At 36.4% G+C, this 25,472-nt stretch overlaps 2 protein-coding genes across 5 annotated transcripts in view; one reads left to right on the top strand and one right to left on the bottom strand.

The window, feature by feature from the left end:
* Nucleotides 1-474: 474 nt before the first annotated feature.
* Nucleotides 475-24,890, top strand: ASB14 (ankyrin repeat and SOCS box containing 14). 4 transcript variants are annotated; one of them, XR_003927716.1, is made up of 12 exons: nt 475-808; nt 1,213-1,252; nt 2,398-2,609; nt 3,124-3,179; nt 5,151-5,282; nt 5,380-5,538; nt 7,423-7,668; nt 9,375-9,546; nt 10,506-11,049; nt 11,907-12,060; nt 12,868-13,208; nt 23,254-24,890. XR_003927716.1 is itself a non-coding variant. In XM_030043841.2 (11 exons), the coding sequence occupies exons 3-11, from the start codon at nt 2,482-2,484 to the stop codon at nt 13,059-13,061; spliced, it is 1,785 nt and encodes a 594-aa protein (XP_029899701.1). In that variant the 5' UTR covers nt 475-808; nt 1,213-1,252; nt 2,398-2,481; the 3' UTR covers nt 13,062-14,159. The 4 variants fall into 4 exon arrangements, 3 of the variants coding, with proteins under 3 accessions (XP_029899701.1, XP_029899702.1, XP_029899703.1); XM_030043841.2 differs by lacking the exon at nt 23,254-24,890 and having other exon boundaries at nt 12,868-14,159; XM_030043842.2 differs by lacking the exons at nt 475-808; nt 23,254-24,890 and adding an exon at nt 979-1,083 and having other exon boundaries at nt 12,868-14,159.
* Nucleotides 13,939-25,472, bottom strand: part of APPL1 (adaptor protein, phosphotyrosine interacting with PH domain and leucine zipper 1) — a 32,388-nt gene continuing 20,854 nt past the window's right edge. The window contains exons 16-22 of the mRNA XM_030043840.1: nt 23,242-23,291; nt 22,679-22,853; nt 22,539-22,575; nt 20,886-21,032; nt 20,585-20,635; nt 20,132-20,221; nt 13,939-19,548 (exon numbers count right to left, since the gene is read on the bottom strand). Of these exons, the coding sequence (XP_029899700.1) occupies nt 19,399-19,548; nt 20,132-20,221; nt 20,585-20,635; nt 20,886-21,032; nt 22,539-22,575; nt 22,679-22,853; nt 23,242-23,291 (700 nt within the window). The 3' untranslated portion in view covers nt 13,939-19,398. The remainder of the gene's footprint in view (nt 19,549-20,131; nt 20,222-20,584; nt 20,636-20,885; nt 21,033-22,538; nt 22,576-22,678; nt 22,854-23,241; nt 23,292-25,472) is intronic.

Genomic DNA, 25,472 nt, shown 5'->3' with positions numbered 1-25,472 from the left:
AAAAAAAAAAAAAAAAATTTACTCATTCTTCCTAGATCTCCTCTAGCAGAGAACTATTTCCACCTTGCATTCAGCCACAGCCATCGTAATTTCTTTGTAAAGACCCCTCTGTAAAATACGGTAGGCGTAAACTAAGCACATGAAAGTCTCACTCCATCCTACCATCACTATTATAACTAGGCATCTATGTCCTTTGTGTCTGTGCTTATTGTGTGTTACACCAGCGTAAGTTTTCAGTGTAGGTCTGTCTTTCTGAAACTGTGCTTTTCCGTTTAAAGACTCTATATATTTATCTTTTGTTTGCTTTTCTATTTATAAGAATTGTGATTAAGCAATCAGAAACACATAGTAATTTTTCATAGCATTCTTAATTGATTTTATTTGCTTTTTAATATTTACTTTTATTGGTTTTATTTTTTCTTTTTACGCTGTCTTAAAAAGTAAGCTCCTAACAGTATCTTCAGTTTACTCTCTTAGGAAAGCACTAAAGAATTTTCTTTCCATAATGTAATAGCTACTACTTAGAGTTCTCAAATTCTCGTTCCAGAAATTTTAACAAGTATTTTTACAAAGAAACTGGATTTTTAATTCCTCCTTTTCCTGACACCATTTGTCAGGTCAGATTATTAAACATAACTAACCTATATGAAAGAAACATGGAGAAAGTCCCAGAGTATCTTATGATCGGGTATTTATAGTGAGCTATTAATGGACATAGGCTCTACTGAGATCATTTTCAATCCTGATAATATCACTTTCAACTTAATAATCACTTCTTCAAAGTGTGAGGTCTTCCCTCTTTCAGAAGGTGAGGAAAACCAGTATATTTTCTCAATTCATATGAAAAATAAGTAGTCTTTTTACAAAAAAGAAATAGTCTAGATTTAAAACGTTTATATACTCATTGTACTATAGATATAATCGAATACTAACAGTTACTTGTGTGTATATTTTGTTACATGTGCAATTACAGAGCAAGGCCTTGCAATCACACATTAGGTGGATCAGGTAACAGGTGATGCAGATTTGCTATGAATTACTGCTCCTCAACATTAAGATGTTTCTAGAATTATTCCAAACTTTGTAAGTGGCATGTTGACAACTTCCTTCATTTTGCTGTGCTCATTCATTTTGCAAATTTATTTATTTGCTTTCAGTTTTTCTTATGACTTTTATGTTAGTTTGCCCTGTGTTTTTTGTTGTTTTTTTCAGGCCAACTCTCTTGAAAGACAGAAGTGGGAGTTTTGATAAGGTAAAACAGATGAGAAGTTTAAGCCTAACAGAACATCTGTGATTTTAAACTATAATAGCACATAGCTGAATATACAAAAGAACAGTGTGACTACATATGCATATAACAGTGTACATCTACACACATTATACTATTTAATGATTGATTTGATTGTTAATAATTTTTTATTATTTCTTTTAAATTTTAACATCTAGACTTAACAGATAGTATCAATGGGATTTATTTCTATGCTCCATTGTTTGTATGACAATCTTAAAAGGGTAAAAATATTTTTAATTGAACCGTTTCAATTTGGGGAACTCTTTAATTTTTTTTTTTTAAACTAATGCTATTCTTAAGCTTTTATTTTTATTATTATTAACTCCATTGTGGTTATACTAGTGTGTTTTATTTCTGCCTGTATTTGGATATATATTGTTGCAGTATTTTATATATATATCCCTTACAAGTATGAGGAAAAAAAAGGCATGCATTGAGGAAGAGAATGCAGAATTGTAAGTTTATCTGTCCTAAATGGCTGTAGATTATGTAGATAAGATGGTAAAGTTGGTCTTTTTCTCAAGCATGGAGTTTGATGTTGTTTCAGTTGGAAGGCTGATGCACATAATAGCACAAATCTACAATACTTTCCTGACTACAAGATATAGCCCTCATGATATCTTTATTGAAACAGTTTGAACAAAAGCTATTATTAAAAACTTTCATGTCCTTCACTTGTCGTTCACTTCCAGGCCTTCTGTGAACAAACTGAAAAAACATCCTGAGTCTTATTACACATCTGTTGTCATACTAAGGAAACATCATAGCACAATTGTGATGATATTTGAGTGTCTAAAAAACTTAGGAGGGAATGAGTATTTATCTGAAAACTAGGTTTTACTTATTTTTGTCGCTGTCTAATAAGTAATGCCAGAACAAGTAGCTATTCTGTATGTTCAGTCTGTGGAACAGAGATAAAAGCTAGCACATGTTATTGGAATAGAAAACCTTTACTCTGTTCTAAATAGAATAACTCTTTGCAGTGCAAAATTAAATAATTGGGAGAAGGCTGAAGCTTGAGATGGAGAGGTTCTGTATAATTTATTTTAAACTATGTTTCATTTCTCTTGATACTTAACCAGCGATTGCTATTTCTGTTATTCCAGATTTAACCTGAAGATTTAACATCTGCTTCCAATTAAAAAGCAGGGTTTCCCTTTGAAAAGTGATCCAGGTTGTGTTGATTTGCCATGTATAATAATACCTATCTGTTCAATGATGATTCTGATGATGAAATCCCTACCCAACAAGCTATTCAGGAAAGCTTACAAGATAAGCATAAAATTGAAACCAGTGGCAGTGCAACAGAGGATGAAAGGTAGTAAGTTACTACTTCTATTTTGGGTGTTTTCTTGACATTACTATAAGCATGTAGTAACCTTATTTTCATTTGTGAGTCCATATGTTGTATCGCTCAGACCTTGTCTAATGGATACTGGAAACCACTGGTAGCTCACTTGTTCTGAGTTCTCCCTGAAAAAGTATACCCATTTCCTCAAAAATATGGAATTTGTGATGTTTTACATCAATATCTAAATGAGTACAAGGCTTTATGAAGGAGATAAGTACGTGATGTAAAAATAGATTGGCATGGTAGCTTTCCCTCATTTTAGTATTGAATTGTTGTCTTTGTGTGAAAAATCCAATATTTATAGTGGCAGGGGAAGACCAACAAAAAATGTGTTTTAATGTGTTAAACCCTGACAAAACCTACGTAACTTACAGAACTTTAACATGTAGTCTAGACTTGAGTATTTAAATTAAGGTATAATTATATCCTGAACTTCACATTAATTTTTAATTATCTCTTTATTTTTGTTCTGTTTATGCAGTTTCCAGTATATTGCAAGCAAAGAACATGGAAAGATAATTGCAGCAATTCGGACAGTTAAGTACAAATACACCGCACTAAGCCTGTACTCCGAGGAATCACTTGGATATTGCACTGTCGAGTAATGCCTACATTTTGGGTGTTTGATCACCTGATTTAAGTGCACTTTTTCTTTATATAGTCTTGGGAGGAGTGAAGCAACTAAGAACAGGACACCCAAAAGCTAATTTATTAGATGGGAACATGGATTCAAATGTCACTCCTCTCAGATTCCAGTGCTTAATCTCCTGGAATTAGGGGACAATGCCAGACCTTTCTTGTAATATAAACAACAGGATGGCAAGGCCCTCAGTCAGTCAATACTTCATAAAAGCATTTGCCACTTTGTGAGATACCCAGATTGAAATCCCTTCTCTGCCTCAAGAGTGTTCCAGAATTGTTCCTTAATTGCCAAACTTTAGTGTATTCCAGCACAAGATGCTCTTAGTCTGCTCCTCTGAAACTTCTACTTTTTGTGATATAATCAATTTATATCTCTGAGTCACAGAGATAACTAAACAATGAGCATAAGTAGTACAGTTGTTTGGACAGTTCTCTGGCAGTGGGAAACTTTCAGTCCAGTCCTTGCACACATCATAGTAGTTATAGAGAGATTTAGTGGAGTAGAAATCAAGAAGCCAAGTCTTTTCTGGAACAGCAAATGCTATAAATGTTCCATACACAATGGAGAATGTGTCTAAACTCTAGTTACACTTGCTGTCTGGCCTTACGAATATATAATTCTTCCATATATAGGAGAACTTCAGCAGCAGTGATTAAGAACAGTCTGTCCCCCCACCCTATAGTTGTAACTAACAGAGGGCAGACTGCCTTCTCCCAGGAATGATGGGATAAAAAACAAGAGCAGAAACCAGGCCTCTACTTAAACAGGCTTTCCAGCCAAGAAAGTTTTGCTGTTTCTTGATGAGACATAAAATTGAAAACATAATCACTTGTGCTGATTAAAGATCCAATAAGATTGTTAGTAAAAGTAGGAATAGCGAGATAAGTCTCATCCCTATTAGATCAGCTTCATTTTAGTTTTTACTTTCGTGTCCTTATTTTGGCTGGGATAGAGTTAATTTTCTTTCTAGTAGCTGGTATAGTGTTATGTTTTGGATTTAGTATGAGAAGAATGTTGGCAACACACTGATGTTTTCAGCTGTTGCTGAGTGGTGTTTATACTAAGTCAAGGATTTTTCAGCTTCTCATGCCCAGCCAGCAAGAAGGCTGGAGGGGCACAAGAAGTTGGGAGGGGACACAGCCAGGACAGCTGACCCAAACTGGCCAAAGGGATATTCCATACCATGTGATGCCATGCCCAGTATATAAACTGGGGGGAGTTGTCCAGAGAGGGTGGATAGCTGCTTGGGAACTAACTGGGCATTGGTTAGCGAGTGGTGAGCGATTGCATTGTGCCTCACTTGTATATTCCAATCCTTTTCTTATTATTATAATTTTATTTTTGTTATTATTATCATTATTAGTTTCTTCCTTTCTGGCCTATTAAACTGATGTTATCTCAACCCACGAGTTTTACCTTTCTTTTTTTCCCCCCCCAATTCTCTCCCCCCATCCCATTGGGTGGGGGGGAAGTGAGTGAGTGGCTGCATGGTGCCTAGTTGCTGGCTGGGGTTAAACCATGACATTTTGCCAACCTAAATATTTTTTCCTACAGTTTCACTAGGACACCTGTTTATACATTAAACTTGCATGCACTATTGCTTATGAGAGGATTGTATTTGAAATATTTTAATCGTACAATTATAAGCAAGTTTTTTCAATGTATAATTTAAAATGCTTTGTGAGTCAATGTCAATCATTGATTGTTCTATTCATATAAACCAGTCTCTCAGAAAAAATTGCTTTGACAAAGCAAGTTTTTTATTCTAGATACACTGATGGGATAAATGGCACTCAATAGATTAGTTGCCTGAATTTTGTTTTATGATGAGTAATGGGATATGTGTCTGTCTTAAAATTTCACAGGTCAAGAAGAAGCCTTGATGAAGTTGGTGAGGCACAGTTCTGCTTTTGAGGAAGCAGATCAGCAAGGCTGGCTTCCTGTGCATGAAGCTGCAGCACAGCTAAATAAGAACATCCTTGAAATAACTTTGAAAGGTACAGAGTCCTTCTGGTTTTCCACCAAAAAAGTTTTACAAAGTCAGGTTTGATGAATCATCCAGCTTCAAATGTGTTCTGCTTTTCTGTATTTCAGCCTCCCGTGCCATTACGTGGGAACAGACCACTCTAAAAGGGGAAACACCTCTCTTGGTGGCAGTAAGAAATTGCTTTGTAGACAATGTCCACTTTCTCCTGCTCAATGGCTGCAATCCCAATGTTAAGAATGAAGAGGGAGATTCTCCTTTAGTTATAGGTGAATACCTTATTTAGGGGTGGAGAGGTGAGGGAATGAGGTGAGATTATAGGTACACATTTTAGGTTTCAATTTGACATATTTGACTTCAAATCAATATCTAAAATATTTTGCTATAAGGAGCAAAAAATGTTAATCTCAGTATTGAATGTGTCTGTCCCCGTCCGTTTTTCGTAAATAAAATCAAGGCCTTTAAATGACCTGACAATTCCAAGTTAGGGACTGTCACCACAAAGTTCTTAGCATTGTTTATTAATTAAAGTATTATCCTTATTGGTCTACTGAAGTGTGGGAAACCTAGAATTAGGAGGAGCTAAAAATCTTTCCTCAAAGTCTGATCCAATGTAGGGAGCTCCAGATGCCTGCCATTTTCTGTCCCTCAGTTGCAAAGAGTTTGAGGTTCAGGTTGAACATACATCTTTTTCCTCAAAGAATCAAACAGCTTTCTCCACGAAGTGCAGAGTGTCATCCTCTGCTTTCCTTGGCATCATTTACGCAGTGGTGCCAGATAACCAGGTCCACCTGCTTTTTCATGCTATTACTGTCCTTCATGTCTGCAGGCATAAAACATTCATATTCTCTGCTTACATGGTATCTCTTTCATTGCATCAGCTTCTCTTTCCCCAAAAACTAAGGTAATTGGTTTTGATTTTCAAAAATTATAGCAAACCAGCCTGATTTATCTGCATTACGTAAAGCATAAAACAGTGTTTTTCCCTATTCAGACATTGTTGGAATTAATCCAAGTATGACAAGTGAAGAAGCTAGCCAGGCCTAAATTCTTGGTTCACTTCTCTTTGAATTTTTTTAACTGAAGAAGAAGGTCCCATACCTAGTATCACTCTTAATGTGAATGCCATTTTAATTTGATCATGCACAAGAACTGTAATTCTTGATTTGTAAGGAACCGTATTTTTCCAAGATGCTTTTAAAAAATGTTCTGTGTTCATTTAATTTGCTTCCCTCAATTTGGGCTGTGATGCTATTATTCTTACTGAGTCCTAGCCAAAAAAAGGAAAGCATGTTCTCATTATCTGAGTTCTAAAGGAGCACTGTAAGTTTCCTTACTGGACCCCCAGTCCATCCTTTTGAAATGACTAAAGCTTCTAGTCAGGGCCACCTGCTTAGAAAAGATGTAGAGAATTCCTAAATACTTTTGAAGTGCACTATATTAAAATGCACCATCCCCCAGGAAAGGGATGTATGGGATATATCTAAAGCAGCCATGTAGGTTACAGATAATGGGATATCACAGGTTATAGTATGCTGTCAGTGGTATTTCAAGCAGCTGTGGCACATGAAGCTTCTCTGCCTAATCTGTCTCAGTGAAGGGCACTCACTGTTCTATGCTGCACAGCCTGGGAGATCAAAGAGAGAAGGAGGGAAAGGTGCTGCCTAGTCATTCCATCCACTGGAGCCAATGCGAATTACTCTTTTAAGATCCTTACTGACTTAACAGATCAAGCTTATTAAGCTAAGAAGGCATATGACACAGTCATTTTAAACTTTGTTTCATATTATGGTAACTGTAAGATCGAATAGAGCTGAGCAGGCCAGCTCCTGACTGCACCAAGTCCCTGTATAGGATCTCCATCTAGTGGCAAGGAAAGTTGCATTCTGTTGCATTACCAAACGCAACAGGGGATTACAGAGAGAAAAAGAGATTACCATAAAATTATTTATTTGAATAGTTAATGTTCTTCTGCAAACAAAGAACAGACTTGTTGATGAGTAAAACCTTTCAGTGTAGTGTGACATTTCTCAGTGTATAAATAGCACTGCCAGGAACAGCTCGAGCTTTCCTGGGCTGCCACGTAACAGAAGCCATAGTGCATAGAATAGTGTTGAAACATTCTGGCTGATACTCCGCTTATTGTCTTACAGCAATTAAACATGACTCGTATGAGATTGCCTCCTTGTTGATAAGTTCTGGTGCAAAAGTGAATTTGCAGTGTGTCCACAAGAGGACTGCTTTACATGAGGCAGCCAGACTAGGCAGGAAGGATCTGGTGAAGCTGCTTCTTCGTTCTGGAGCAGATCCTGACCCTCGCAGTGGATATGGGCTTACACCTCTAGCACTGGCTGCACAGATTGGACATACAGAAATTATGGAGCTCTTATTGCAAAAAGGTGAGACTTTATTACATAGGATGTTACAGGAAGAGAACACTCAAGGTGGGGGTCTATCTTGCCAGTGTTATAAGTATCTGATGGGATGGTGTAAAGAGGACAGAGCCAGATTCTTCTCAGTGGTGCCCAATAACAGGGCAAGAGGCAATGGGCACCAATTAAAACCTAGCAAGTTCTGTCTGAACATAAGAAAACACTTTTTTCTGTGAGGGTGGTTGAACATTGGAACAGGTCACTCAGAGAGGTTGTGGAGTCTCTATCCTTGGAGGTACTATAAACCTGACTGGACACTGTCCTGGGCAACCTGCTGTAGCTGACCCTGCTTGAGCACAGGCTTGGACTGGATGATCTCCAGAGGTCCTTTCCGACCTCAGCTATTCTGTGGTTCTGTTTTACAACTCAGTAGATATTGATTTAGTAACATGTAGGTTCTGTGGTGGTAGTCTTCAAGTGAGTAGAAATTGTAAGCTACGTGTGTTAGTACTGAAATGTTTAAAGCCCAAATGGGAGAAAGTGAATCCTCTTTCCAACAGAGAAAATTATTCCTAAATGCAGAGGCAAAAAATTGTTCTTAGCTCAGTAGCCAGTAAAACTTCACATAACTGAAGTGAAAGGAAATGGACTATTATCATGCTACTGAGTATACAGCCTGTATTGTTAATAGATCCAAACATATACAAAATATATTTTTAAAGATTACTTACTTGTAGCAAACTGTAGTAGTAGTCATCAGTAAATGCTTTGCAAAACTGCAAGTAAATCTGACACACTGCAGCAGATAGATACTTTGTTTGCATTTTTGGATGGCATCTTAATATATTTGAAGAATTTGACTCCCAAATCACGTGAGTTGAGGTCCATCTAAAGAATTCCTAGCATCTTAAATTTCATGTTATAAGATATATATGTGTGTGTGTGTGTGTGTGTGCATATATATACACACACATATATATATATATGCACACACACACATATATTCCCTCTAAAGTAGTTAGCCTGTTTACACACATTTTTATTAGTCTTCTGAAAGTTCTGTGATTGGATGAAAACTGGTTACTGTAAAATACACCTTCGGAAATAGCAGCAGAAGTAATTTCCCTTACTAAAGAAAATTAAATGCTATCTGCTCCAGGAGGATTGTTGTGATGTAGTTAAGTAAAGGCCTGATAAAGACTACATTTTCATAATATTCAAATAATATTTTAGTGAGCAGTTGTAATTGTTTTTAAATGCAATATTGTTTTCTCATGGAGACAGGTCACCTTAGGGAAGGCCTGATGACATTTGTGGTGGGGAATTTTGTATGATGGCTCAGCAGTGCTGGAACTGGATTGTATGAACTGTTTCAATACTGGCTTCTCTCATATTTAGTTATATCTGTCTTTGTAAAGTAGAAGAATTGAAATGCATTGGATGTAAGCCAAAAAACAATTGTCTGTATAAATAAGAACCAAACCCCTTCTTTGCCCAGTTCTAGCAGCAAGTCTTACTATGTAATTGTGTTCAAAGCAGTTTGGACCTTCTTGTTCCCAGGATTACATAAACACATCTAAAATTGAGGATCCAACATGAAGGTTTATGCCCATAGTGGTTTTATTTGCTGAAGAATAGAATTCACAATACTGTATCACTGGACGGTTGGAGATATTAATTATTGCTGGATATTTACAGTGACAACTGTGAAAATCCTTGATGCTTCTTTCCAGGTGCGAATGTTCTTTCACAGGCAATGGATTGTGCTTCTGTTTTATTTGAAGCAGCAGGAGGAGGAAATCCAGATTCTCTGAGTCTTTTACTAGAATATGGGGCTGATGCCAATGTACCAAAGCACTCGGGTCATTTGCCAATCCACAGAGCTGCATATAGAGGACACTTTCTGTGAGTTAATATGCTTAAAAATGAAGTAATGGTGACATGAGAAATATTAATTTTGCTAATTCTACGTTATTCAAAGCAGGCAGCAAATCTGTAGTTTTGTAGAAGGAACTATTTTTGACTGTGTAAATATGAGTTTTCTGTGTCTAAATGTAAGAGACTGGTCAGGCTAAAATCTTCATCATTTGAGGATGAACATACTAATTCCTATAGTATTTCCCCACTTGCTACAAATAGTAACGCTGTGCAGTCTGATGTTGAGGTTCTTGGGACGTCCTCACTCTCTTTGGGTATGCCTCATCTCCACCCCATCACAGGAAGTTAAATGTACTAAATAAACAAATAGACTTAGGGGATAAGGTTATCCCTATTTTAAAGACAGGAAGGTTACTGGAGGATAGTTATGCTAAAATCACAACCAGTAAGAAGTGAGAAACAAGTCTTCAATACTAGGAATGTTGCATTGTGGTTAAGAATCTGAGGATTCTTAATTCCTCTGTTAGTATTTTATATCTATGTTTAAACCTAAATGTATCATATATATTAAATTATATATGTATTCATGTTATATATTCTATTCTATTCTATTCTATTAAATTCCCTAATTCCTATAGGTTAAGCAATAATACTGTGCTCTCAACATTCAGGAAAAGCTTCTATTGAGAAGGAATCATTATTTCGCTAGCAGGGAATGGGGTTGTTCCTGAATAATAGTATAATATAATAATATTTTATGCGTAGTAGGTGTGAAGTCAGTATCCATTGCTGGCTAACAATCTAATCATTAGCAATTAAAGTCAATGCAGAGGTATAGCATGCCATGGTACTGATTTGGTAGACTAAGAAAATTGTATACAGTCATGAAGAATTCTGAAGCTCAGCAACACAGAGAAATTCAAACACTGAGCTAGGTGAACCAGTATGTTTAAGATTCTGAGATTCTTCTTTTTTTAATTCTTTAGAGCCCTAAAATATTTAGTTCCAGTTACTAACTTTGATGCCATTAAAGAAAGTGGGATAAGTCCAGTTCACTCAGCAGCAGCAGGAGCACATCCTCAGTGCCTTGAGTTTCTCCTCAAATCTGGGTTTGATGCCAATTTTATGCTGGACCAAAGAGTTCGCAAAGGCTACGATGACCACCGGAAATCAGCGTTGTACTTTGCTGTTTCCAACGGGGATATCTGTTCAGCACAGTTGCTGTTGAATGCTGGAGCCCTGCCAAACCAAGATCCCATCAACTGTCTCCAAATAGCCTTGAGAATGGGCAACTATGAGTTAATGAATCTACTGCTCCGACACGGGGCTAATGTCAATTACTTCTGCAGAGTGAATACAACACATTTTCCATCAGCTCTACAGTATGCTCTGAAAGATGAAGTCATGTTAAGAATGCTGATGAACTATGGGTATGATGTGCACCGCTGCTTTGATTGCCCTCAGGGAAACAGTTCGCATTCCCAGTATGTGACCGATGGATGGACTTCTACTGTTATCAAAGATACAATGGTAAGTATATCAGATGGCTTCATATGTTGTTTTACTACCAGTATCCTTCCTAAAGCTAAATGAAAATGTACGTAATGCAGTGTCAGAAAAGGAAGTTTTGAAACTGTAGGACAGTTTACAACTAAAGATAGGAATAGACAAAATTAAATTGATGTTGTCAGGAGGCCTGGTTCATGACAGCAAATGATCATAAACAATATTTTTGAATCATGAAAATATAGCTAATATGCTAATGATCAGTACAGAATTGGCTCTCCAGGGCAGTCTTGTCCATGCTGTGAAAGCAGGGACTTGCAGGTTGGCTCGCTGGGTTGTCTTGTGTCATAACACTAGTACTGGAAGGCTGTTGCAAGGACCCCCTGGAGCTGGCACAAAAAGCACTGAGCAGAAATTAACAAACCTGGACCAGTCTAAAGAGGTTCCTAGAGACACCCATCAGCATCATTGTTTTGTAGTCTGCAAAGTCCACTTGAACCTAATAAACCCTTCTCTAACCTGAAGATAAGGGGGTGTGGCATGCACTGGGCTGGTGGGTCCCCCTGTTCAGCACGTGGGGACACAAGTCTAACTTCCACTTAGTGAGTGGTAGCACTTCTTTTTAAGCACTTAGTTACTAAATATCCAGCTACTTAAGTTCACTTTTAGATCTAGTACAAAATAACCATCTCTCAGATTTTCAGATTCCACTAGTGAGGCTTAATGCAAGCTGTGACAACCTCTAAAGCTCCCCTGACTGACAGAACACTCATTCTTCCTAGTGTTCTGCTGAAGTTATTTAATTGCTCTTGTCCTGCAAAGGCGGAAGTCATTTACAGGAGTATTGAATATCATCCTATTAAACATTTTGTGTCTATCAGTTCTGTGAGGTGATAACCTTGTCATGGTTGAAGCATCTGTCTGGGAAAGTAGTGCGAGTAATGTTAGATTACGTCGATCACGTCAATATCTGCTGGAAGCTAGAAGCAGTTCTCAAAGAACAGGAACTCTGGCCAGACATCAATTTGATTTTAAGTAAGTATCTGGTGTTCAAATTTGAAATGACAAACAAGCTGTTTCGGGATTGGGGCCTTTTTTGTTGGTAGTATTTTAGTTTTCATTTTCTTTACATCACACTGGTGCTTTTCTTGACCCTTGTTAGGCCAAAAGTTACGTTTTGACAGTAAGAGACCTCTTAAAAATCAGTCTATGCAGGGTTTCAACTAAGTTTCTTTCAGAAGTCTGACAGACAGTAACCGCATAATCTATGTAGAGCACTTGCGAACTTTAATTACAACGTAGACAACACAGTCCTCTTCAAGGGGAGAAAAGCTTTCCCCCCTGCCTCAAGTTGATGGAACAAATCTAATAAATCACTATTTTTAATTGAGTGATTTAATTCTAGCCTAGATTAATTCTGTGTCCTTTTTGCTTGTACACAGATTAAGAAGTAGTGACTCAAAATTCTACTTTTAGTAGCTTCTTTAGGTTGACCGAAGACTGGCACCAGTTATTTAGGAATAAAGTATATTCCCCAAACTTCACTACTTAAACTTGCATTAACCTATATTTAGCCAACTTGACAGAAACAAAATCTGTTGATTTAGCTGCCAATGATTGTAAATATATAACTGAGGTGTATGGTCTAAGATAAAAAGGCTAGATCTGGACAGGTCCAGTTGTCCAGGGACAGCCACATTCATTTTATCTGACTATTTACAGAATGAATATGCAGCAAAATTGGGAACAAAGCTTTTGAAAGGTAGCAGAGTACTGAATAAATAAACTGAACAAAATTTAATAACTAGCTTATTAATATCAGTCTCGCCTTCTCATTTCTAGCAAATCCTCGCTCTCTGAAGCATCTTTGTCGTCTGAAGATACGGGAATGCATGGGCCGGTTGCGTCTCCGTTGTCCAGTCTTCATGACCTTCCTTCCACTGCCAAACTGCTTGAAGGATTACATACTGTACAAGGAGTATGATCTTTACGGACAGGAAAACTTCACAGGAACCTACAACCTCAACTGTACATAATTAGTAGTTCTATATTTTGAAGCGAATGTTGACATGGATAAGACTGTTGTGCAGCTGCTTTTTTCTTTTGGGATTTTATCTCCTATGTATTAAGGAATACCAGCATTTCCCCCTCACCCCTCAAGAAAACTGGGAGAACCCCAAAATGTAAGTATTGGTGATACCATTCTACATATCTACTGGAATATAAACTATCTGAAAGTTATGGCAATAGCCTTTTAAATGCTCAGTGTGAACAGTTAAGGAACTGTAAAATGTAGGTCTGCAAACCTGGTGTTATTGCTAAGTTAAAGCTTGTCATAACAGATAACGCTACCCCCTATTGCAGGGTTAAACTCAGGGTTTAGTTAAAGGTCAAGGATTTAACTAAAACTGGGAAGGGACATACTTCTTTTCTGTCTTGTACTTCCCTTTCTCTTGCCAAGAAGTAGTTTTTATTTGTGAAGTCCTACAGTGAAGTTCTGAAGAGCAGCTTAAGTAGATTTATTTTTTTCACCCAATTAAGCAATCCCACATTTTAAGCAGTGAAATGGGATTAGCAGCTATAGAAAGCTCTGCTTAGCACAGCAGCTAGTGTGAAATACCGATGAAAGACGCGTTAGTTCTGCATCTCATTCTCAGGTACTGGTATGTCTCATTCACCACGTACTTTGATTGCTCGCTCTAGAACTAGGTTTTCATTTCACAGTGCTGTCCAAAGGCATGCTTGCAATTTTTGAATAGTTGGAGCTTAAGTTTTTGGAGCACCATCTGTCAGCATTCACAGTTGTCTTAGAAGTCTTACATAGTACAGAGAGACCCACAGCATGCCTGTTCTTTCTAAAAATACTGCAGATGTCAGTCCGTATTTTAGAAAAAAAAAAGTTCATCAACACACTTGACATTAGTAGTATTTATTCCTTCATTATCAAGTAAGCATAGATTTTTTTTTTCTAGTTATACATGCATCTTTATCATGGAAGTTACATAATTCAAAAGTCTGCTTTTCCCCAGAAAAATCTACAAACCTTATAAAATACAAATTTAACCATAATGTAGCAATGACCCATTGCTTTTTACATGGTGTTTATCATATAATAAACTAATGAAGCCCGTGAAGATGTGTATCGGTACCCACGTTAATGGTTGTGCTGGTATAGCCTCTGTACATGTGAATTCTGATCACTATCACAACCACAGCTCTGCATAGTGCTACACGTTGTCATGTGGCTACAACAACGTGTGCACTATAAAGAGCCAGCTACAATGGTAAGGATTTTCTTCTTCTAATGTTCAGTCTTTGATTGTTGCAAAAATAAGTTATCAGCGTTCCAAAGTACAATAACTTCCTCTGAGGTTATCTAGCTAATACAATTAAAATTAAGAAAATTGAGATACACTTCAACAACAGAGGGATAGCTGCATGTTAAAACTTTGTTTAATGGAAGGGAACGCATCCTTTCACCAATAATGGTACTTCCTGGAAGTCAGTATTATGAAAAATGCAGGAGGTTTTTGCAACAGTACAAATCCCACCCAGAAAGTTACTATAACTTAGCTTTTATTTAATCTACAAAATGCTGACTGGCATAATATGTTTACTATCCATGTTTTCCAAGATTAAGACACAACAATCAAAGTTGACGTAAGTATGCCATTGAAGGTTTTTAATACAGCTATTCAGGGAAAATGTGTAAGTCAGTCTCAAACATTGCAAAAATCACTTACACTTCACTAGAACCGGACCAATCCAGAACAGCATTGTAAGAATTTGACCACTTCACTCTATTATAAAAATGACCTGAAAGATTGTACAAAATCCTTGGCTTGCAATATAAACTTCATTAGGAATACAAGTGCATTCACAATGACACACCGACTTACTCTTGTCATGACAACCTGGATACCGCTGTGGCAGGAAAAAAAACCCCAACAACTCAACTTACTGCTTAGTTAAAAAGAAAAGCCTTGGAGGCTAATTGACTTGCAAGAAATTTTGTAGAATAGAGCAACAGAAAGAATATAAAATATTAGCTCTTGCTATTAGACTCTACTAAATTCACTAAGCAGAGGCAGGTCGTCTTTCTCTACGTGAATTATTTCTGAAATAACAAGAGGCTATATCGTAACATAGTTTTCTCCATTGGCTTCTCCTAAATTCTGTGCAACTAGTTCATCAGAATTTACCTTAAACATACGCATAGTCAAATTTGCTTCTTTATATCAACGTACATAAAGTATATCTTCATAAATAGCTTCAGCTGTTTCAGGATTTTCAGCTCTGGGTTTACATCCATATAAAGATGAAATCTGACAGCACTGTAGAGGGGGAATGCTCCTTAATTCTTAAATATTACTTTACTGTTAGATAGTAAATTGTCTTGATACAATTTCAAACCTAAACAGATTAAGGAAGTAATAGACTACCAAATTCAGATTAGTTTACACTACCCGCTCGTAACCAGTTATATATGGCTAAGTTGTGTATGACTCTTAACTTGTCCTCTGATTTAAACTTGGAGAAATCTATTAGTGGCCATAGAGGAGTGCTAGGTATTACCTATAATGCAATAAAATGCATACCCATAAGCACACTTTTATATATTTTGATATTCATGCCATTACATACATAAAGAAGACTTGCTTGGTCTGCAGTGTGTAAATCTACATAGTGTAACAAACTTAATATCCCCTTACCTAAGGGAAAAAAATGTGGCAGTAACTATGAGGCTGCAATCAACAACATAAAAAGTTAGTCCGAAACAACACTGCTGATTCAGTACCTATGCAAAGCCACTTTAAAATCATGTACTTGAAAGAATATTTTCAGGAGTGTCTGAAATAATAGTAGATGCACATGAAGCAAACTACAGCTTCAGCTGAAGTGCCTGAAAGATCAATCTGTAAGTAAAAGGCAATAGGAAATATTAAACAGGAGAAATAAATTACAGGAGAGGAAACCAACCAGTAATTTACTTACAATAATAAAATGCTCAGGCGGTGAAATCCTACCACAGTTCTTCCCAGGAGAACATGAGGTGTTTATATTAGAAGTCACACTCTCTAGGAAAATACTAAGCACTCTAATATTTTTTAATGAACAAAAATATTTTCCGATGAAGTAGTTCTAAACCTCACAGGAAAAAAGGTACCACATAGTTTTTTTATTTTGGGGAGGAGGGCATGGATAAAACCTCAGCAGCTGTTTTTTGCCTTGAGGTAGTTCTAATTACAAAGCTATGTGCTCCTCCCCTTAAGCAAAACTCAGTAATTCTCACCCCACTGCTACCTCACTGCACCATTACCATTTAACTTCCTCATCTCTTCTGACCTGCCATTTGCTCTTGCAGCTTTCATCACTCTCCCAAATGCTTTTATATCTTTTTGCTCACTTTACACCAGTGAAACTCTCCTAAATAAGCACACCCCCCCTCTTCATTCATGCATATCAATCTATTTTCTTTTAACCGCTCTCTTTAGTCATTTCCCCTTTTTTTAAGGGTTAAGATGAGAATCATCCAACACAAATAAAATGCACTTCGCTCCTATGCTGTCTGTTCTATAAAAACTGCATGTAATGGCATAGATGGAAAGCCTGAAAATCAAATGGAATAATTCCAATCACATATTGCTAAATCTGAAAAATCCTGTATGACAGTAAATTCATCTGCCAACTTTATTCTCCTGCTTTCGTCCTCATCTTTGCAGATTTATGTCTAAAACAATAATGGTAGGTATCAAGAAAAAAATACAGCAATTCCATTTTCTGACATTTCTTCAGTAAGGCTAATGCAAAACAGGCTACACATGAGAAATGCTTTTTGATGAGATAGATTGCTAATCTATTATCTGTTTTCCGTATGGAGCTAGCGCTATTGCAGCTAAACTGGTTAACACGTTAATCAATCCTACTCTGACAAGCTGGGGGACTAGATACTAGAAGCTGGAGACCACTGATTTCATATTCTTCCTGTGCTGTTTCAAAACTACTTCGTATTCAGCATGTACTTGAGGAAGATACAGTAAGACACAGTAACCTTGAGCTATGCTGTCATATTATTTGACAGAAAACAGAAATATCAGTAAGTAAAAAAAAAAAACCAAAAAAAACAACCCAAAAAACCCGAAAGAGAAAGAAACATGAACTGGAACGATTTGCAGAGACAAACTGACTGCCATGCACTATCTGTAAGCCTAGATTTAGGCACAAAAAGGGAAATAATTGGATTTGCTGCCTCTGTCCATTTTTGTTGTCAAGAATAAAAACAGCCTCTTAAGGATGAGAGCTGAAAATAGAAGACTGTATATGAAATAAAAATGCCACTCCTCTTTAGAAAAAAGCCTTGGATTTGTGTGGTCCACCTGACAGTGTGCTAGCCAAAATTGGCCACAGGGCAATGCCATTTGGCCTGACTGGGCAACAGCAAAAGCAGGTATTTCTGCAAGTGACTGGCTGGCTACTCTGGGGATGAATATGTACTGGAACAGGAGTTGCTAACTAACTTGGGAAGAGAACCTGGAGGGTCTCTGCTGCTCCGCCTCCCCCTCCACCTCCTCTTTTAAGGCAGGGGTAAAGTGACCCCTTCCGAGGCTGCGCAAGCCCTTCCCTAGGCTGTGGTGCCAGTAACATCTGCTCCAAGAGCTGCTCTAGCTCCTGCTGCCGTAGCGGCCCCAGTGCAGACGACTGTTAGTCCTGCCCAGGCGCTGCAAGGGCAGGCACTGCTCCCCCGTCTCTCCTGTGACAGGAGCCAGATGCAGTGAACTTCTGCATGGAAATTCGCATCTCCAGCATAAAGGGCAGGAGGAGAGTGCCGCCTTAGCCAACACAGGGCCACTCCAGTGCATGAGGAGAGCTAAGGATACCGATGCCTCCATGCACCTACAGCCGTCTAGCAGAGAGGTCCTGAGATTCCTCACTCACTTCATCAGCACTGAGCAACTCCAGCTATGCAGGACTGGGCCATCATCAGCTGACAGGGAGATACTCTGGAAATTGCTTCCATTCCTGAACACCAGAAATGCCCTGCAATGAACTGTAAAACACTCATAACTGTTAAACTATAACTTGGAGTATAATTATATTCTTCTCTTTCTACATTTCCTGTTACTTTCATGCCACTATTAGAGAGTTCTGTTCCACTGGATTTTAGTATTTATAGTAATTAGTGCAAAAATAAATATTTATCTTCAAACAAGTTTTCTCTTATGGATCAAAAGGTGAATGCACATTTAGTACTATACAAAATAAATATTACACAGTGTATGGAACACGGAGTTCAGATTACAAGCTGTAAACAGACACTGCTTTGAAAAATGCTTTATGGGATTGACTGTAGGATGTAGATTAGCATAGTCTCTTACTTCAGAGCTAGTAAATTCTGTTTGCAAAATCAATTTCCATAAAGAGACTTAAAGAGCCTCAACTCGTTTTCAGTAAATGTAGTGTACTGGTGGCAAGGCATTTACATATTCAGAAGATTTTTCAAATGATAGAATTCAAGATGTTCCTGCAACTCTAAGCGTGTTTTATAAGAAGTGAACTCAAAGGCTTACAGCTTTTAATTGTATGTACTGGGGAAAAAACAAGAACATGGCACTTGTGCTACAAGAATATATACATTATTCTTATCATTTGATAAGGAATGCTTTATACATTCCTCAGCAAAGTGCAACTGCGTCTCATCAGCTCTTACCTAGATCTCAACAGGAGAAAAAAAATACTTTCAAAGAAGTCTTTCAGCATTATATTCACCAAAAAAATCAAGACAGTATCATACAGTGCAATATGAAATAAAAAGTAAGATCTTTCTGTCTAGAACTATTGCACATCTCACTGATGTTAATAAGGATTTTTCTTTCTAAATCTAAGAACAGTTATGTGCAACAAATTAGATAAAGCTTAGCACTGTCTTATTTGGACATCCACCTTCGTTTCCAGCAAGGTGTTCTCCATACTGCAGTGTAAAGAAAAAATTTCAGTGTACTGCTGAAGTCCAATGAGAGTTTAAGTTTTGCTTCAAGAGCAGTCAATTGCACGGAGAGGTAAGTGGGGAAAAAAAACCCCACAGTTTTTTCCATACTGCAGAGAAGCCTTGAGAAAACATTATTTTGTAATAAACATGGTAGCATCACCATGCTTCATCTGGCATACAGAAGAGAAATTATACTGACATGAAAATGGAAATCACTTACTTACTTACTTAACTGAGAAAGGAAAACCAAGGCATAACAGGGTCTACATATTGTGAAGTTTTTTTATATAATACAACAGACCCTCCACCTACATTTCACTTCTTGTAGAACTTGTGCCATTTCACCAGATATACCCATGATTCCGATTTTAATAAAGTAAGCAACCTTAGGCTTCAGATTCTCTCTTCTTCTTTCCATCTTCTCCTAAATCACTGTCTTCCGACTGACTACTGCTAAGCACTACAAATTGTCCTTCTCCGCTGCTCTGGTTCGATCTGCTGGAAGCAGCTATCAACCGGCTTTGCTCCTCTAAGTCCTAATTTGAGAAGGGGGGGGGATCAGAAAAGGAGTGTTAACTTTAAAGCCATCTACAATTGAAACAGGATACCATTATTGTGATTTCTAAACTGTCTTTTAATACTATCAATGGACAGCTTTCTGTACAGAGGAAATTAAAAGACTGAAGAGGAAACCAAAACATGTACGTTTCACTAGTTGGCATTATTAGAACAGCTAACACATTAATGCATCTGTACCTATAGCCCACAAAACGCAGCCGGTCAGAACAAGTATCTTCGTCTACAGCCCCTTCCTCACTGTGTAACTGAACCCTCGTCAGCAAATGAAATTATTTTGGGCCTGTGAAAGGTGTTCCTTCAAGCACTGCTCTTAAATATTCCTATAAAGACATTTTGTGGTTTATCTCCTCAGAAGAGCTCTTTTAAAAAACTACTATAGAAAATAATACAAAATCTGCACAGGAAATAGTCCTATTAATTAGCTCCATAATGTTCTATGAACTTGTACTAAAGAATATGAAAGTGGAGCTTGGAGTACAAAACTGCAAAAGAAGTAAGTAGAAAAAAAAAAGAATATTAAGAAATAATGATGAAATGTACCTTTTCAATTTGTTTTTGTTTATTCAGTTCTTTTTGTTGTTTCTCTTTGACTCTATCTATTTCTTTCTGCTTTTCTGATGCTTTTCGATCCTAAAGGGCAAAAATGTAAATAAAGTAAGTAACAACAGCCTGAGATGTTTGATACACTACTGATTTATAGGAGTTGCTCAAAACTGTTATACCACAGTTTTGATTATTCTTCTTCTAAATGACTGGTATGTTTGTTAAAGGTTGCAAGCTGAATCCTATAATCTTGAATATTGTTCCACAGTAGACATTGGTCAGTCTTTTTATCTTGGGTTTAAATTCTAGAAAACAAATGCCTTCCTTAAAATACACCACAACAGTATTACTGCATCTGTAAGCATCTTGTAGAATATATTCTATTGCACATACTAAATATACTTTCTCCCTTCCATTCACAAGTATCCCTTGCCCCCAAAAGATTCTTACCAGTTCTGCATGAAAAGCTATCTGTTTTGCCAGTCCAACAGAGTCACAAATCTAAACACAAAACAGATTGGAAATAATCAAAAAGACTCTAATAAAAATGCCTTTAAAATTAAGCCAGATTCCCAAATTAGATATAATAGCATATTAAAGCACTTGCAGGTACTTAAGACTGTCAGGTTTAACTGTTTTTTGGTACATAAACAAAATACTCTCCCATAGAAATCCCTTAGCTTGAATGGATCTAATGTCTTGGAATCTGCATCAGGCTCAAAACTCATACAAGTATAACCATCACCAATACCTTTTCCCCTTCATTATTTGATTCAAATATATAGCAGATGGAAGTTTGGCGGCTCTCAACTCTCCCTCCTGAAGTTCTAAGCACAAATCCAAAAAGGCGCTTATTCTCCTGGTGCGTAGCATACAAGACTACATTGGGCAAAGGAAACTGCCAAAAGGATCAAATACGGAGATATTAAAACTGGTTCCAAATATCTTCTATATGAGGTTTCAATATATTGCACATTAATTACTTCAATATCATAAATGCACAAGCACATCGGAAGTTACGACCTGACCAAACACGTAAATACGCAACACAAACAGTAGATCAGAAGGCAAGGACTAAATTATTCAAAAGATAGGAAAACTTCTAAAAAACACATTCCATGTAAGAGAAGGGGACCACATTTGCGATGCAATATAGTCATCTTTCTAAATGTGAATATACTCCTTTTCTTTTTTATTTTCTTTAAAGAGACATAATTCATACAAATTACATTTGTGACTAAGATTTCAATATTTGGTGCCAGGTGAAGGCACTACTCCAAAGCCTTTACTGCAATTAGTTCAGTTCTCCTGCATTATCTAAGAAAAAAAAAGAAAAAACCCAATCCCAAATGAACAAACCACATATCCTCATTATTTTGTTACAATAAAACTATTTTGCATTCTTATTCCTAAAAGAGGGTGGACTTAGAAATTTCAAATGTATCTTTTTAAATGTAAGTTTTTAAATTCTGAAAGCCCCTACTACAGCTGTTATAATCTGATAGGATGAGTTTTTCCTAACCTGAAATGTACACATTTAGAATACAGGACATGCACTCAGTTGATATACCTCACCTGTAAAAGCTTACAGCTTTGCGGCAGGTTTGAACTTAATGTCACAAAGGTAAAGAAAAAAAGCTCTACTTGAAATATCAAGATATTTTCACATGCTTAGGATTTCCTTTTAAGGAAATGAAAGTAATTCAGAGTTCCCAAAAAACTGGATGTTTTTAAAAGAAGATCCAAAGAAATTAAATGACAGACCGTAAATTGTGCATAAAGAAAAAGAGGGGGAGGGAGGAACAGTTTTGAAATATGAAAAATAAAGACTGCTATTACTGAAAAATTAAGATGGCCTTATTTGATATCCTAAGAAGAATTCCACTTATTTCTTTCAAGTGCATTTTTTGTAAAGAATTAGGAAAAAACACCCAAACCCAGAAACTGTGCAACACACTCAATGCAATTGTGCATTAAAAACCAATTATGCATTAAAAAACAAAAACCCAAAACAAAACAAAAAACCCCCAAACACCAAGCAAACCCTTTTGGACTTCAGAACTAATTAGACTCCAACCTTATTGTTACCTCTCTACTAACAATATAAATGTTTATAATTCAACACATTGTTAAAATAAAATACTCTTTTTTCCTAAGATTTTACCCTGTCAAATCAGGGGAGAGAAAGTTTCAAAAGCCTTTTTGACCTACTGAAATCACTTCCCTTAAATCTGATTTGCTAGTGTTTTTCTGTCTATTTTTAAATGTATGCATTAGTCTCCTAATTTCAGTGGAAATTTTTCTGGAAATCTCATGCTGTCAGTGATTTTTGCTAACATCTAGTAGTATTAAAGTAGAAGAATTACATTGTTGGGTATTTATCTTAAAATGTAAAGTTACTTACTCGTAGTCTTGTAACTTGTGTCTGTGGATCAATTAACCTAAAAATTTGTTTTTAAAAACAAACCAGAAAGTAAATTTTACCAAAGTGAAAGAAGATCATTCTGTAAATAAACATCAGTACAAGTCAGGAAGCAAACTTACTTTAAACAGTCACAAGTCACTACTAAATGTGATTCTGTCATCCTGAAAACGTTATGGATGGCACGGGCTGCCAGTATTTGACGCATCGTTTCATAAACAACATCTGGACTTTCATCAGACTTCACCTCCATAGAGCCAAGAAATCTTACAATAAATAACTGATGAAGAATTGAATCTAAGACAAAGAAAAGTATTGAAAAAAAGTGAACTCCCTTTGGGTCTTCCATTCAAAACCAAAGATGGACTGCAGTCAGGAAAACTCCAAACTTCTAATAGCTTGGAAAGAGATTGCTCACACTTAGGAATTAGAGGTACAATTACTAAACAGCAAGTCACGCATCCTTTCATTTGGTTTAATGAATACAAAAGATGCAATGAATTATTTTTAAAACAGATTTTCAGACAGTAGCCTGATTTAACTCAACTTGTCTAATACATTGCTAATGTAACTAAGCATTCTAAAACAGGTGTTAAATTAGAAGGAGAAGCTACAGATGAAAATAGGAAAAATAATTTTCAAATTATATTTTTTATTTTGCATTGAAGTAAAATTTTTGTTTTACCTTCTGTTTCAGATTTTGAGCCTCCAGATTCACCAAAAGGATTTGTGCGTCTATTAAAAAATGAAAACATTAAACCAGGAGTCAGATTACAAGAACCACTAATGAATAATGTAGTAGTCTCATGCTGCATCAAATAAGAACATGTAATGATTTCACAGACGTGCAATCTGGAGGAATAATGTATGATAAATCATAAGGACAAGCAATTGAATCAGGACATAAATAGACATAAATTGCTATATTCGAGGGCTCAAATTATGGGAAAAATACCAGATATTATTGTCCTATTGCTGCCATAGAGAGTTTTGCTCACATGGGTTTTTTTTATATCTGAATTAAGCCCAAGTCAAAACCTTGTTAATATTTGAAAAGGTAATTTCAGGGGATGAAATTTCACAGAACAGCTTCAGGAAGTACAACCAAAAGCTAGTTCTTTCAGAACTCCATAGGAGCACCACACTTCTCATAACTGTCTCAAGTTGTTGAATTACTTACTGAAGAGAAGTCACTGGTTTTGTTTCAAATGCAGCTTTCTGAAAACATCACGGGAGTTTTACTCCTAGAGGGTCAAGAGAAATGTGGCTATTTCTGGCTCTCAAAGACAGAATTGCTATTGGTTACAATGAAAAGTGAAAATACTCTAGGCTTCCAAGTCTACATTTTTCAAAAGCAGTAAAGCAATGCTGAAAAGCGTATGGGAAATGGGGAAATTTTATTTAAAACTTCTGAAGAGGAAAAAAACCTTTCTTCTTTGGTTAACTGGTAGCTGAAAAACAATTGTCAAGGGTTCAATAACTTCAGATCAGGTTTTATAGGGGAGTAATGAAGGTGTCACCTTTCAATAGCTAGTGTTCTAAAAGTAAATTTCAGAACCAAGAGAAAAAAATGTCAGTCTCTTGTTCAGTTACGTCATACCAACTGCCAGATTTATCAGTGAAATCTTATTAACTGAGCAATGTCTAGTTTAAAGTAATAAAATTGTTCTAGATTGAACTCTGAAGTCAAGATGGCGTTGCTACAATGTTTATATAACATGGACTCAATCAAGAATCATCCTATTAAATGTTGACCTGTGTAAATAAATACTAAAGGGAAATTCTTTTTATTAGCATCTTTTATTGCTCAGACTTTTCTTGTCATTTGAGATTAGACTGGAACAGTAAATGCAAAATCTCACAGGATCTCTCAAAAGGCAAAAGTAAAATTTAAATATATGTCATCAGCATCAGAAACTAAGGAAAGTCTTTTTTTTTTTTTTATTTTTTTATTAATTAATACTTCTAAAGTTGCATGTTGCCTATCTGTAGAAACACTGTGGTTCTTTATTGACAGTGATGGTTAATTGAAAATACTGAGCACAACTCTATATAATTCCTGCTATGAAAAATACGACTTTCTAGAATGGAATTATAACTGATGACATGAATTTAGCTGAAGTATTAACCTTTCCACTTCCTGGAATACAGTTCAAGTCTACTTTAAATCAATGTATTCTTAAGGATCTAGCTAGTCAACTCATTATCCTGCTATACCAAACAACAAAAAGAAAACTGTCAAAAAAAAGAAAAAAAAGAGTTGAATATATATAATTTTAAATCTTATGTATCTGTGAGGTGCAACTGAAAATTCAAGTATTTTTCTAGAGGACAGGGGGATATAACACATTATTGTGACTAAAGTCACGTAAATTAGTTGTCAGCTTTTTAGCTTGCTTTGTTGTTGTTAAGAGCAGCTGGATCTGCAAATATATTTTCTTAATGTCTGAATTCTGTACATATAGTTCCAGAAATGCAGTGCAGATTTACAGGTTTCTGTTATTATTTTTGAGTGGGAAGTTTACAAAAAAACAAGTAGGAGAAAAAGTTTTTATATTTTGGGAAAAGTTTAAAGCTCTTAGACAATTTTAACTTGTCTGTATTCTAGATTACTCTAGAAGCCTAGATCATTTTCACTCACCTTTCAGGTTAAGAAGAGTGTCATCGTATGCCATCATCACCTGGAGGCAGGGCTACCAAATTTCTCTTGAGTTTCCAAGAGGAAATAACCCAAGCTGCTGGGTGAGCAAGCAATAGGAAAGGAAAATACTTTGTGAAACCAAAAGATTAAAATAAATCAATAAATAAAAGCATTAGCTGTTAAAGCAAGAAAAGCTACTGCTAAATAGAAAACTACACCTTGAATCTAGTGCATGTAATTAAGCCAATTTTTTACAAATTTAAATTTAACAATTT

This window comes from Aquila chrysaetos, chromosome 20 (genome assembly GCF_900496995.4).
Source record: "Aquila chrysaetos chrysaetos chromosome 20, bAquChr1.4, whole genome shotgun sequence".
NCBI lineage: Eukaryota > Metazoa > Chordata > Aves > Accipitriformes > Accipitridae > Aquila > Aquila chrysaetos.
Note: the sequence above shows the minus strand (reverse complement) of the source record. Positions and strands in the feature narration are given on the sequence as shown.

Coding starts and splice junctions, on each gene's coding strand:
- ASB14 (XM_030043841.2), top strand. CDS start 2,482: ATGTATAATAATACCTATCTGTTCAATGATGATTCTGATGATGAAATC. Junction 3,180..5,150: donor AATTGCAGCAATTCGGACAG/TTAAGTACAAAT, acceptor AAAATTTCACAG/GTCAAGAAGAAGCCTTGATG. Junction 11,050..11,906: donor CTGTTATCAAAGATACAATG/GTAAGTATATCA, acceptor TGTGTCTATCAG/TTCTGTGAGGTGATAACCTT.